The 14,598-nt window shown below is 38.9% G+C and overlaps 1 protein-coding gene across 4 annotated transcripts in view; it reads left to right on the top strand.

Moving 5' to 3' along the window:
* CEP57 (centrosomal protein 57) overlaps positions 1-14,389 on the top strand; it is a 95,550-nt gene extending 81,161 nt beyond the window's left edge. For all 4 annotated transcript variants that reach the window (XM_053708598.1, XM_053708597.1, XM_053708596.1 and 1 more), the window contains exon 11: positions 12,184-14,389. In XM_053708598.1, coding sequence (XP_053564573.1) covers positions 12,184-12,408 — 225 coding nt within the window. In that variant the 3' untranslated portion in view covers positions 12,409-14,389. The remainder of the gene's footprint in view (positions 1-12,183) is intronic.
* The last annotated feature ends 209 nt before the right edge of the window (positions 14,390-14,598 follow it).

Here is a 14,598-nt window from a genome sequence, read left to right as displayed (position 1 = left end):
TATATGCTGGCCCATTTTTGGTGAACAACCTGGGTTGTCCTTGCTGATGCTCTATCTGAATTGCGAAAGACAAAATTTGGGTTCAGTGTCCCTTTAAGAAACTTGCAGACCACTACCTCAGTGTGCTTTCGTGGAAATGAGCTGCATTTTAACAATGGATAACAAGAGAATGAGTAGAAGTAAACTGGAAAGTTTCTCAGAATTGCATGTGCTGTCTGAATAATGAAAGTTTCATTTTGACCTCTATGACCCTTTAACATATTAAGTGTGAATGACAGCACAAGGTCATCATCCACACAATGTATTGAACGGGGATGATGACCTCACTTTGTCATCCGGGGGCTGTGGGCACTTTTGGAGCTTAATGCGGCTCCCCCCTGCACTTACCCCCGAGTACCTAGTGGACGTCACCAAGTCCAGTGCCAGTAGGGCACAAAGGAGTTGGATGGAGAGGTTGGTATTCAAACCCCTCAATCTCAGGTTCCTTAAGCCCTAGAAACCTCAATTTGACAGCTAAATACCTGCTCTTACAAATTGTTTCTGTCCTGGGGGCTAACTTTTAAGCACCTTTTTCTTTAAATTTTTTAAAATAAACACTTTTCTTTTTTAAGACACGATGAGTCCAGGGTTCATCTTAATTACTATTGGGATATTCACCTCCTGGTCAGCAGGATTCGGCAAAGAGCACCACAGCAAAGCTGTTAAATAGCTCCTCCCTTCCCTCCCACTCCAGTCATTCTCTTTGCCTACATTAGTGATAGGAAGTGGTAAAGTGAGGTGTTAGTATAGATTCTTCAATCAAGAGTTTATTATTTTTAAAGTAGTGCAAGATTGTGCTGCTTTGTCCTAGGGTGTAGCTGTAGTCCATATCAGTCTCTTCAGTAGAGCTTTGGTGGCTTTAGAGCAATGGGAACTTGTGGGACATAATTCTCACTGCGCCTCCCATACTGATGCTGCCCTACTTCTGACATACTGAAAGTTCTTACTCCGTTTTCTTTTACCGCAGGTCCATAGGAGGGAGAGGACCTCTTAAACCTGGAGCTGCTTTCACTGTCGGGCAGATGAGGAAGTAAGTGCTGACATTAGTATCTGGGGGACAATTCTCAGACACGAGGCACTTGACTCTTATGGGATCTTAAAAAGACTTGTGGATTGGGTTCTTTATTAGACAGTAACTGTGCAGGCACTGGGGCTGATAGCTTTGGCTGTGTGGTTCTCATTTCCCGGCGTTTTTAGTAATTCGCACCGTTTCTGGCTTCATTTTTCCTGTAGGGAACAGTTTGCGCGCCCTTTCTATTTTTGCTGTATGTATTCACTGCTTTCTTCATAAGCGCTTGTTTGGTCTCTGCTGCGCATCGCTGATAGAAGGGAGCGAACATCCTTCAGAGGTCTGGATGCGTTGTTTATCCTGCAGAGTTCCGGTTCTGGGTACATCTCCTGTCTAAACAGTAAGGCAGGCACCTCAGCAGGGTTCTGTAGAGGTGTACATAAGGGCTAATATTTAATGCTATATTAAATAAAAAAGTTTTCCGGTTTAACTTTTAAAGAGACAGACACCAATCCCTTTTTGTGTTGAGAGGACTTTAAGATATAGGGACAGATTTTTTGCTGAACCATCATTTACTAAAGAGGATGCTGTTCAGTAGTCTAATGCCAATAATCAATGTATACCGCAGCTTTCTCCTCAAGCGTCCCAAGGTGTACCGCCCTCGCAAGCAGTGCCCTGCACTTCCGCTATAACTCCTTCAGGGGTTACTTTACAAGACATTGCTTCCCTCATGTCTTCTGCAGTTTCTGATGCGTTGTCTGCTTTTCCAATGTTGCAAGGAAAGCGTAAAAGGAAAACCAGGCATTCAGTAAGTTCTGATGCAATTGTTGCAATTTCGAAGGTACCCTCCCAGGGACACAAAGAGGAGGGAGGGTACTGCTGCAGTATCTGAGGGGGAAATCTCAGATTCAGAAATTGCTTTGCCTCTGACAGATTCAGAGGTTGTATCCTGTAGGTTTAAACTAGAACACATCCGACTGTTGCTTAGGGAGGTTTTAGTTACTTTGGATGATTGTGACTCCACAGTTGTGATCGTGAAGTCTAGTAAATTGGACAGATACTTTGAGGTTCCTTCTTTCTCAGACGTATTTCCAGTTCCAAAGAGCTTCAGAGATTATTTCTAAGGAATGGGAGAGGCCAGGTATTCCTTTTTCTCCATCTCCTATTTTCAAAAAGATGTTTCCTATAGCTGACTCTGTTAAGAAGGCTTGGCAAACAGTTCCTAAGGTGGAAGGGGCCGTTTCCACCTTAGCCAAGAGAACTACTATTCCCATAGAGGATAGTTGTGCTTTCAAGGACCCTATGAATAAGAAGTTAGAGGGCCTTCTTAAGAAGATTTATGTTCACCAGGGTTTGTAATGGCAGCCTGCTACTTGCATTGCTACTGTCACTAGTGCTGCGGGCCTATTGGTTTGATGCATTGTCTGAGTCTCTCAGGACTCAGACTTCCTTAGAAGAGATCCAGGACAGGATAAAGGCTCTGAAGCTTGCCAATGCCTTTATTACGGATGCTTCCCTTCAAATTATTAAGCTGGGAGCTAAGATTTCAGGTTTCTCTATTCTTGCCCGCAGAGCTTTATGGTTGAAACCTTGGTCTGCGGATGTGTCTTCTAAGTTTAAACGCCTGGCTATTCCTTACAAGGGGAAGACCTTGTTTGGACCTGGCCTAACAGAGATTATCTATGATATCACGGGAGGTAAGGGTCATCTTCTTCCTCAAGATAAGAGAAAAAAGCAGAAAGGACGACAGAGTAATTTTCGTTCCTTTCAAAACCTCAAAGGAAATTCTTCCTCTAAGCAGGAACAATCTAAGCCTGCATGGAGATCTAACCAGTCTTGGACTAAGGGAAAGCAGTCCAAGAAGCCTGCTGTCGAATCCAAGACCGCATGAAGGGCATGCCCCCGATCCGGGACCTGGTCTTGTAGGGGGCAGACTTTCTTTCTTCGCTCAGGTTTGGGTTCAGGATCCCTGGGTAATAGAGATTGTGTCCCAGGGATTCAGGCTGGAGTTCAAAAGCTTTCCTCCCAGAGGCAGATTTCTACTTTCAAGATTATCTGCAGATCAGATAAAGAGAGAGGCGTTCTTACATTGTGTAAGAGACCTCTCCGTCCTGGGAGTGATTGTTCCCGTTCCAGTTCAGGAACAGGGTCTGGGGTTTTATTCCAAACTGACCGATTTTAGACCTCAAGAGCCTAAACAAATTCCTAAGGGTTCCATCCTTCAAGATGGAAACTATTCGTTCCATTCTTCCCTTAATCCAGGAGGGTCAATTCATGACAACAGTGGATTTAAAGGACGCTTACTTCATGTTCCTATTCACAGGGACCATCACAGGTTCCGAAGTTTTGCCTTCCAGGACAAACACTTTCAGTTTGTGGCTCTTCCTTTCAGCCTGGCCACTGCTCCCAGAATTTTCACATAGATTCTGGGGTCTTTTTTGGCAGGGCTTTGGTCACGGGGCGGCGCCTTATCTAGACGATATTCTGAATCAGGCGCCAACCTTTCAACAAGCAGGAAGTTACACCGACACAGTGTTATCTTTCCTGAGAACTCACAGGTGGAAAACATAATTTATGTAAGAACTTACCTGATAAATTCATTTCTTTCATATTAGCAAGAGTCCATGAGCTAGTGACGTTTGGGATATACATTCCTACCAGGAGGGGCAAAGTTTCCCAAACCTTAAAATGCCTATAAATACACCCCTCACCACACCCACAATTCAGTTTAACGAATAGCCAAGAAGTGGGGTGATAAGAAAGGAGCGAAAGCATCAAACAATAAGGAATTGGAATAATTGTGCTTTATACAAAAAAATCATAACCACCACAAAAAGGGTGGGCCTCATGGACTCTTGCTAATATGAAAGAAATGAATTTATCAGGTAAGTTCTTACATAAATTATGTTTTCTTTCATGTAATTAGCAAGAGTCCATGAGCTAGTGACGTATGGGATAGCAGATACCCAAGATGTGGAACTTCCACGCAAGAGTCACTAGAGAGGGAGGGATAAAATAAAGCCAGCCAATTCCGCTGAAAAAATAATCCACAACCCAAATTAAAAGTTTTAATCTTATAATGAAAAAAACTGAAATTATAAGCAAACGAATCAAACAGAAACAGCTGCCTGAAGTACTTTTCTACCAAAAACTGCTTCAGAAGAAGAAAACACATCAAAATGGCAGAATTTAGTAAAAGTATGCAAAGAAGACCAAGTCATTGCTTTGCAAATGTGATCAACAGAAGCTTCATTCTTAAAAAGCCCAGGAAGTAGAAACTTACCTAGTAGAATGAGCCGTAATCCTCTGAGGCGGGAATCCACCCGACTCCAAATAAGCATGATGAATCAAAAGTTTAACCAAGATGCCAAATAAATGGCAGAAGCCTTTTGATCTTCCTAAAACCAGAAAAGATAACAAATAGACTTGAAGTCTGTCTGAAATCTGAATAGCTTCAACATAGGATTTCAAAACTCTTACCATATCCAAAGAATGAAAGAATCTTGCCAAAGAAGTCTTAGGAAAACAATAATTCCTCCCTAATGTAGTTAGAATTTATAACTTTAGGTAAGAATTGAAATGAGGACAGCAAAAAGCACCTTACCCTGATGAAAAAATCAGAAAAAGGAGATTCACAAGAAAAAACAGATAATTCAAAAACTGTTCTAGCTGAAGAGATGTCCAAAAAGAACAATACTTTCCATGAAAGTAATTAATGTCCAGAGCAAGCATATGCTCAAATAGAAGAACCTGAAAATCCTTCAGAACCAAATTAAAACTCCAAGGAGGAGAAATTGGCTTAATGACGGGTTTGATACGAATCAAAGCCTGAACAAATTGATGAATATCAGGAAGCAACACTGCCTTATTCTGATGAAAAATCAGAAAAGTAAATTCACAAGAAAGAGCAGCTAACTCAGAAACTCTTCTAGCAGAAGAGATAGCCAAAAGGAACAATACTTTCCAAGAAAGTAATTTAATGTTCAGAGAATGCATAGGTTCAAACGGAGGAGCCTGTAAAGCCCTCAGCACCAAATTGAGACTCCAAAGAGGAGAGATTAACTTAATGACAGGCTTGTTACGAACCAAAGTCTGTACAAAACAATGAATATCAGAATGATTAGCAATCTTTCTGTGAAAAAAGAACAGAGTAGAAATTTGTCCTATCAAGGAACTGAAAACAAAACCTTATCCAAACCAACCTGAAGAAATTATAAAATTCTAGGAATTCTTTAAGAATGCCAAGAAAATTGAGAAAAACACTAAGAAATGTAGGTCTTCCAAACTCGATAATAAATCTTTCTAGAGACAGATTTACAAGCCTGAAACATAATATTAATCAATGAGTCAGAGAAACCTCTATGACTAAAAATCAAGCGTTCAATCTCCATCCCTTCAAATTTAAAGATTTGAGATCCTGATGGAAAAATGGGCCTTGAGAAAGAAGGTCTGTTCTTAACGGAAGAGTCCAAGGTTGGCAACTGGCCATCCAAATGAGATCCGCATACCAAAACCTGAGAGGCCATGCTGGAGCCGCCAGCAGTACAAACAAACACTCCATTAGAATTTTGGAAATCACTTTTGGAAGAAGAACTAGAGGCGAAAGGATATAGACAAAATGATAATTCCAAGGAAATATCAATGCATACACTACTTCCGCCTGAGGATCCCCGGACCTGAATAGGCCCCTGGGAAGTTCTTTATTCAGATGAGATGCCAACAGATCTATTTCTGGAAACCCTTACATCTGAAAAATTGAAAAACATATCTGGGTAAGAGACCATTCTCCCGGAAGTAAAGCTTGATTAACAGAGATAATCCGCTTCACAAATGTCTATACCTGGGAAAAAAACACAGAATTTAGATAGGAGCTGGATTTAACAGAAGCAAATATCCAAGATACTTTTGTCCCAGCCTAAGGACTGATAGCCCCACCCTGATGATTGACATATACCACAGTTGTGACATTGTCTGAAAAACAATAAACGTCTCTCCTTCAAAAGAAACTAACTGAAGAACTCTGAGAATGCACGGAGTTCTAAAATATCAAATGGTAATCTCGCCTCCTGAGAATTCCAAACCCCTTGTGCTGACAGAGATCCTCAGACAGCCTCCCAACCAAAAAAGACTCACATCTGTAGAGATCATGGTCCAGGTTGAAAGAAACGAAGAGACTTGTAAAACTAAATGAAGGTGAACTTAACCATCAAATCAAGATAGTTAAACATTAGGATCTGAAGATTTAAAATGTGAAATTCTAGAATCCCTGCACCATTATTCAGCATAAAAAACTGGAAAGGTTTTCCATGAAAATGAGCAAAGGGAATTGAATCCAACGTTGCAGCCATAAAACCTAAAACTTCCATGCATATATAGCAACTGAAGGAAATAATAGAGACTGAAGGTACAGACAGACGGAACCCAATAAAATTGTCACTTGTCTGTTTAGAGAAAAAGACAGTGACCCAAACTATCTGGAAACCTAAAAAAGGTGACCCTTGTGTGAGGAATCAAGAGCTTTTGAAAAAAAGATCCTCTAACTATGTCCTGAAAGAACAAAGTTGAATCATATGAGATTCCGCAGCCTCAGAAAATAATCTGAATGAAAACAGAAAATGAAGATATGCATCTATTGTATCTAATGAAAACAAATAATGCCATCACTGACCAAAAAAACGCAGAATAGTTTTGAATAAAACCCCAAAACCCAGTTCCTAAAAATGGAACTGGTAGAAATACCCCAGAAGATTCCAGGACTGAGCAGCGCTTGAACCCCAACGGGTGATCAGCCGCGCTTCAACATTATCCCAAAATATATAGGACCGAAACACACTTAACGAAAGTGTTAGCCTTACTGGAATAGCTGGAATATCATAGAGAAAAAAGAAATATGGATTTTTAGAAATCACAAAATACTTCTAGCTAAAACAGCTAAAGACATAGATTAAACCTCATTTGCAAAAATATTCAATAAAATGAAGACACAAATGAAATTATTAGCATGATAACCCAGTTAAAGGACCAGTCAACACACTGAACTTGCATAACAAATGCAAAACAACAAGACAAATGCAACAGCACCTAGTCTAGTAGATTTTGTCCCTTTAACAATGCTAAAATAAATCATAATCTGATACTTGATCTTAAAGTAAACAGAAAAATGAAGCAATTGCAACATCATTCAAATAAATCACAGTTCCAAGAAAAGAACCTGAAAATAATTTTCCTTAAATAAGATACAACCATCTAAAGGAAAATAAATACTATTTTGCTATAGAAACAATAGCATAATTAGCAGAAGTAGAGATAGCCCCATTAAATTGGAGAACCCTCAAAATTGAAATTAACTGCCGGCAAAGAATATAGTTTAAACCCTTTGAAGAAGGAAGAAAAGAAAATTCTCAGCCTATTCCATTCCCTAGTATGAGGAACTGGAAAAAAACCTCTGAAAACACAGAAGAATAAATAAGCAGAAATAATGTTAGCTAGTCTTGAAAAAGAACTAGTTACCTTAATATCCAAAATAATCAACACCTTTTCAACAAAGAACAAATGTACTTTAATAAAAAAAATAAAAAAAAGTAGATTTGTTAGTGTCAATATCTGATGAAGAAAATTCTGAATGAGAAAAAACATCATCAGAGCAGGATAAATCAGTATGTTGTTGGTCATTTGAAACTTCAATAATTAAAAAAGAAGTTTGAAAAAGACCTAAAAATTATATTAGAAGGCACGATGTCAGACAAAGCCTTTAAAATAGAATCAGAAAAATATTCTTATAAATCTTCTAAGTATTTCTTGTACATAAGATGTAAAAAGAATAGCAATATATAAAGCATAAATACTAATGGATTCTGCATGTAAAAGTTTATCATGATAACTTATTACAAACCATAGCTAAAGATAAACATTCATAACATTTAAAATAAATGAACTTAGCTTTGGTAGGACTGAACTCAGTCAACAGGAATCCCTTAGAACGTTTTGAAACAGGAACAGTGAAATCTTGCAATATGTAATAGAAAAAAACAATATTTAAAGCAAAATTATCAAATTCCTTAAATGACAGTTTCAGGAATGGGAAAATAAAGCAAAATAATAAGCTTCTAGAAACCAGAAGCAATAAAAAAGTGAGGTTTAAATAATGTGAGGAAAAAAAGTGGAACAAAGAATACGCCCACATTTTTTGGCGCCAAAATATGACGCCCACATTATTGGCGCTAAATACAACGCCCATATTTTTGGCGCCAAGTATGATGCCACATCCTCTGACGCCAGAACCGACGCCCACATTTTTTGACCCAAAAAAATGTCTGAATACACATGCGTCAAAAATGACGTTAACAGAATACAACTTCCGGCGTCAACTACGGCGCCGGAAATGACGAAATTTTTGCGCCAAAAAAGTCTGCTCCAAGAATTACGCAATAAAAAGAAACATTTTCTGCCCCCGCGAGCCTAACAGCACACAGGGAAAAATTATCAATTGAAAATTTTCAAGGTAAAGAAAAGTAAATTGAAAAATGCATTATCCCAAATAATGAAACTGACAGTCTGAATTTTAAAGGAATACTGATTATCCTGAATCATGGCAAATTATAAGTTTAAAGACATATATTTAGAACTTTACATATAAAGTGCCCAACCATAGCTTAGAGTGTCACAAAAAATAAGACTTACTTACCCCAGGACACTCATCTACATATAGAAGATAGCCAAACCAGTACTGAAACGAGAATCAGTAGAGGTAATGGTATATAAGAGTATATCGTCGATCTGAAAAGGGAGGTAGGAGAAGAAATCTCTACGACCGATAACAGAGAACCTATGAAATAGATCCCCTAGAGGTAGACCATTGTATTCAAATAGGCAATACTCTCTTCACATCCCTCTGACATTCGCTGCACTCTGAGAGGAAAACCGGGCTTCAACCTGTTGCGAAGCGCATATCAACGTAGAATCTAGCACAAACTTACTTCACCACCTCCACGGGAGGCAAAGTTTGTAAAACTGAATTGTGGGTGTGGTGAGGGGTATATTTATAGGCATTTTTAAGGTTTGGGAAACTTTGCCCCTCCTGGTAGGAATGTATATCCCATACGTCACTAGCTCATGGACTCTTGCTAATTACATGAAAGAAAATAAATTTGGAAAAGAGTTCCTTAGTTCCAGGCACAAGAGTAACTTTCTTGGGAACCATAATAGACTCACTGTCTATAAGATTTTTCTGACAGAAGTCAGGAAATCAAAAATTGTCGATACTTGCCTAGCCCTTCAGTCTACTTTCCGGCCGTCAGTGGCTCAGTGTATGGAGGTAATCGGGCTGATGGTAGCGGCAATGGACATCATCCCGTTTGCTTGGTTCCATCTCAGACCTCTGCAGTTAAGAATGCTCAGACAATGGAACGGAGATTATGTGGACTTGTCTCCTCGGATATCTCTGGATCAGGAGACAAGGGATTCTCTTCTCTCCCAAGGAACATGCTTTCGCAGGCCAGCTTGGGTGATTGTGACAACAGACGCCAGCCTTCTGGGATGGGGAGCAGTATGGGGTTCCCTAAAGGCTCAGAGAATTTGGACTCAGTCAGAGTCTATTCTTCCTATAAACATTCTAGAATTGAGAGCGATTTACAATGCTCTTCTGGCCTGGCCTCAGTTAGCCACGGTCCAGTTTATCAGGTTCCAGTCGGACAATATAACTTCAGTGGCTTACATCAATCATCAGGGAGGAACGAGGAGTTCCTTGGCAATGACAGAGGTAGCCAAGATAATTCAGTGGGCAGAGGCCCATTTTTGCTGTCTATCAGCGATCCACATCCCAGGGGTGGACAACAAGGAGGCGGACTTCCTGAGCAGGAAGACCTTTCATCCGGGGGAGTGGGAGCTCCATCCGGAAGTGTTTTCCAACCTGATTCCTGGGGAATGCCAAGCTCCAGAGATACGGATCGAGGTCCAGAGAGCCCCAGGCGGCTCTGATAGATGCTCTGGCGGTTCCTTGGACCTTCAAGCTAGCATACCTATTTCCTCCGTTTGCACTTCTTCCACGGGTAATAGCTTGAATCAAACAGGAAAGGGCCTCGGTGATTCTCATAGCACCGGCCAGGCCTCGCAGAATTTGTTATGGGGTTCTGGTGAAGATGATGTCTCTGCCACCTTGGAGACTCCCGTCGTGGAAGGACCGTCTCATTCAGGGGCCCTTCCTTCATCCAAATTTAGTTTCTCTGAAGCTGACTGCTTGGAGATTGAACGATTAATTTTATCCAAGCGGGGGTTTTCTGAGCCGGTCATAGAGACCATGATTCAGGCCTGTAACTAGGAAAAATTTACAATAAAGTTTGGCGTAAATATCTTTTTTGGTGTGAATCCAAGGGTTACTCATGGAGTAAAGTTAGGATTCCTAGAATTTTGTCTTTTCTCCTAGATGGTTTGGAGAAAGGTTTATCGACGAGTTCCCTCAAGGGTCAGATCTCTTACACAAATGTCTGGCGGATGTTCCAGATGTACAGTCTTTTTGTCGGGCCTTGGTCAGAATCAGGCCTGTGTTTAAACCAGTTACTCCTCCTTGGAGTCTTAATTTAGTTATCAGAGTTCTTCAGGGGGTTCCGTTTGAGCCTATGCATTCCTTAGATATTAAGTTATTATCTTGAAAGGTTTTGTTTCTTGTTGCCATTTCTTCAGCTCGTAGAGTGTCAGATCTCTCGGCATTGCAGTACGAATCTCCTTACCTTATTTTTCATTCCGATAAGGTAGTGTTGCGTACTAGATTAGGATTTCTTCCTAAGGTTGTTTCTGATCGTAACATTAATCAGGAGATTATTGTTCCTTCTTTGTGTCCTAATCCTTCTTGTAAGAAGGAACGTCTTCTGCACAATTTGGACGTGGTCTGTGCTTTAAAGTTTTACCTGCAGGTGACTAAGGATTTTTGTCAGTCTTCTTCTCTGTTTGTTGTTTTCTCAGGAAAACGTAAGGGACAGAAAGCTACGGCTACTTCTCTTTCTTTTTGGCTGAGGAGTATCATACAATTTGCATATGAGACTGCTGGACAGCAGCCTCCCGAGAAGGTTACAGCTCATTCCACGAGGACTGTTGCTTCCTCATGGGCATTCAAAAATGAAGCTTCTATGGAACAAATTTGCAAGGCTGAAACTTGGTCCTCTCTTCACACTTTTTCAAATTTGACCCTTTTGCCTCGGCTGAGGCAGCTTTTGGGAGAAAAGTTTTTCAAGCAGTGGTGCCTTCCGTTTAGGTTCCCTGTCTTGTGCCTCCCGTATCATCTGTGTACTCTAGCTTGTGTATTGGATCCAAATAGTAATTAAGATGATCCGTGGACTCATCCTCTCTTTAAAAAGAAAACAAAATGTATGCTTACCTGATAAATTTCTTTTTTTTTTTTTTACACCAGGAGGTGAATATCCCAATAGAGGAGGAAGAATTTCCTTTTTTTTTTTTTTTTTTTTAAACTTACTAAAAAAAAACAAAAAAAAAACACTATTGATGAGGTTAGGCTGGGACACCCAGTGAAAGGGGCTGGGAAAGCAGGAAGAGCAGACACTCCCCCTTCCCTACATATAAAAAAAGACCCATTATACACACAGGAGCAACCTTGACGTTGACACAACGCTTGATTAGGAGACTTAAAATCAGCACAATGTTATTTAAAAATAAGCAAAATTTTAAAATGTTTCAAAAACACTACCTGATGGGCTATATAAATGGATTATCTACAAAACATTTATGTAAAGAAAAATCTAATTTACAATGTCCCTTTTAAAGTTGGAATTTGCTGGGTCTTCGAGAAAAAAAAAAGATATGTGTGTGGGTCTTTCACTAAAATATGGTCTAGAATAGGGCTTGAATGTGAGCAATATCTAAAAACTGCAAAACTCGCTAAGCACAGGGGTGGGAATGGCTCAGCAGTCAACGGGTTAAGTTTCACCCGATGAAGTCGGGTCAAAATACTTCTTATCCCGCAACACTTATACATATTGCAGTTGCACAAACAGGCTGCTTTCCTGATAGAAACAAATGTATATCCTCTAGAAGATAACCAACTAAACAATGTAGTAAAAGTATCTCATTGGGTGTTTTTAGATGTTGAGGAATCAATTTTACTAATTTAATGTTTTCCATAACAGCTTGAAAAACTGGTGCAAAGCGCAAGGATTAAAAAGAAAGTGACACTAGAGGTAACGGCTAAAGACGGAAAATTCTTAAAAGAAGGTAAAGAAACTGCAACAACCAGGTCAAATCCAAAGAAAGCAAAACCCGGGGAGAATCAAAGGAAAAGTCTTCAGTTATTAAAGGATATGCAAACTATTCAGACTTCTCTACGAAAAGATGATATAAGCTGGGACTACTGACTTCCCGCAAAATGCAACAATTGTCTCAGGGAACATCAGTGAACTATTTAACCATGGCTTCACTTAAAGCCCTTTTTCACATTTTTTCTTGAGTCTTTTAGTACATAAACTGTTTCAGTCTTCGTGGCAGAAATAGAACTGAAAACCGCTTTTAATTGGAAACCTAATAGCGATTTAATTTCACAACTTTATTGTACTTGAGTTTGTTTCCTTCAGACAATTATCAAGCAAAATACTTGTACAGACATTTTAAACCTGAAAAGTTGAATGTCTCTAAATTTTACAAAGACTGCCTTACATGTTGAAAAATGTATAACTAATGCACAAAAAAAAGGTTTTATGCAGGGCATGAACATCCTTTAAGGGATTTAAAATACTTCAAATAAACTTGAATAAATGCACAAATTTCTTTTGCCTTAAAGTTGAATGAATGCTTTATTAGCAGAATCTTTGTTATTCCTCTAATGCAAGGAGGGAGTAGTTACAGGGTGTTATTGACAACTTGTATTTCTTTTTCGTTAACTGCCCCATCTCCCCCACACGTTGTGTAGCTTTTGGATATGTGCGTTCTTTTGCGGCAGAAGGCATCTCTCATGTTGTTCTGCTATTTTCGTAGCTGAATTTATTCCTGTGAAACTGCCACACACTAAGATCTGTGCAAATCCATAACTTGGTATGTAGCAGTTTCACATGAATAAATTCAGCTCCGTAAACGGCAGAACTTTACAAGCAGCCACCTTCTTTAGCATTCGGAAGTATCTGAAACCCCAGAATGCACATATCTAGTAGCTTGTATTCTCTTTAAGGGACGTGAAACACAAAGTTTACAATTTATGTCGTTTTAAATAACTTTCAAATTTATTTATTTTTATTTGTTTTGTTCTTTTTGTGGCCCTTGTTGAAAACTATGCCTAGCTAGGCTCAGAAGCTGCTTATTGGTGGCTGCACATATATGCCTTTTTGTTATTGGTTTTCAGCTATCACCTAGTAGTGTATTACTGCTCCTTCTACAAAGAATTCAAAGAGAATGAAGCAAAATAGTTAACAGAAGTAAATTGGAAAGTTTGTTTTAATATTATTTGCTCTATCTGAATCATGACCGAAAAATGTTGGGTTTTATGCCCCTTTAAAGGAACAATTAACAATTCTTTTGTGCAAAAATTGTGCATTGCTCCTCACTCCATAAAGAGGCCAAAACGCAAAATCTGTCAACCTAGGTTTTCAAAATGCTGCAAATTGCCTACACCAGCTGAGCATAAAAGAAGCAAAAATGTTACACAAATATAAAACGTGATTAATGTTCTTTTTCTGGTTTGTGAACCTCTATGCATTTACCTTTTATCAGTGTGGGGATTGGTTAGCAGTGGTCGTTTTTGTTCTGGGAGATGGGGAAGTCATTTGACAAAACATAGCTGTACTACATTTTGTAAAATGCTTTTTAATGTATGAAGCTGTAATATCTTTTTAGATACAAAAAAATATATCTTTAATCCCAGAATGACTGTTGCTAATACTCTACTTTTCCATTTCTTATCTTCAAATATAAAACACGTTCCTGCTATATTTAGAGAGGCCTATTACATGAACATGTGACTTATTCTTGTAAATACAGGGTAATTATATTTGTTGAATGCACCAGGGTCGTCTATTGAAAATACAAAAGATGTTTGTTTTTAATTCTCCTCTACCTGTACATACGACCTATTTTTGTTTTTTTATATAAAATGAAATATTGCTTTCTTGATGTTGTCCAGTTCTATTTGATGTTACTTTTTTATAGAACAGCAGTCTTTCTGCAACAATCATGTACATGGTTCAAGGCAGCTGCGTTCTGTCTTGTGAAATGAGATAGCACCTGTGTGTATGTGTGTGCGTTTTGAGTGTAGCTTTGAAACTAAGTGTGAACAGATATAATATATAATGCAGATACATTGAATATTTTCGTATTTTTGAAATAGAAATAAAAGTCTGGTGCATTTTATGCTTTATTTTCAATATGTATCCTTTAATTTAATAAATATTATGTTACTTACTGACGGAAATGATTGATCTATTAGAAGGGTCTGTGATTTATTTCTGATGGCTAATATATTATGGTTTAACCCCTCCACTACTGGCAATTTCAGAGCAGTACCAGAGAATTTTTAGCAATTCTGCTGTCACTCAATTTTAAACCGAATTAGAGCCTCT

The sequence above is a fragment of the Bombina bombina genome, chromosome 3 (assembly GCF_027579735.1).
Source record: "Bombina bombina isolate aBomBom1 chromosome 3, aBomBom1.pri, whole genome shotgun sequence".
Lineage (NCBI taxonomy): Eukaryota > Metazoa > Chordata > Amphibia > Anura > Bombinatoridae > Bombina > Bombina bombina.
Note: the sequence above shows the minus strand (reverse complement) of the source record. Positions and strands in the feature narration are given on the sequence as shown.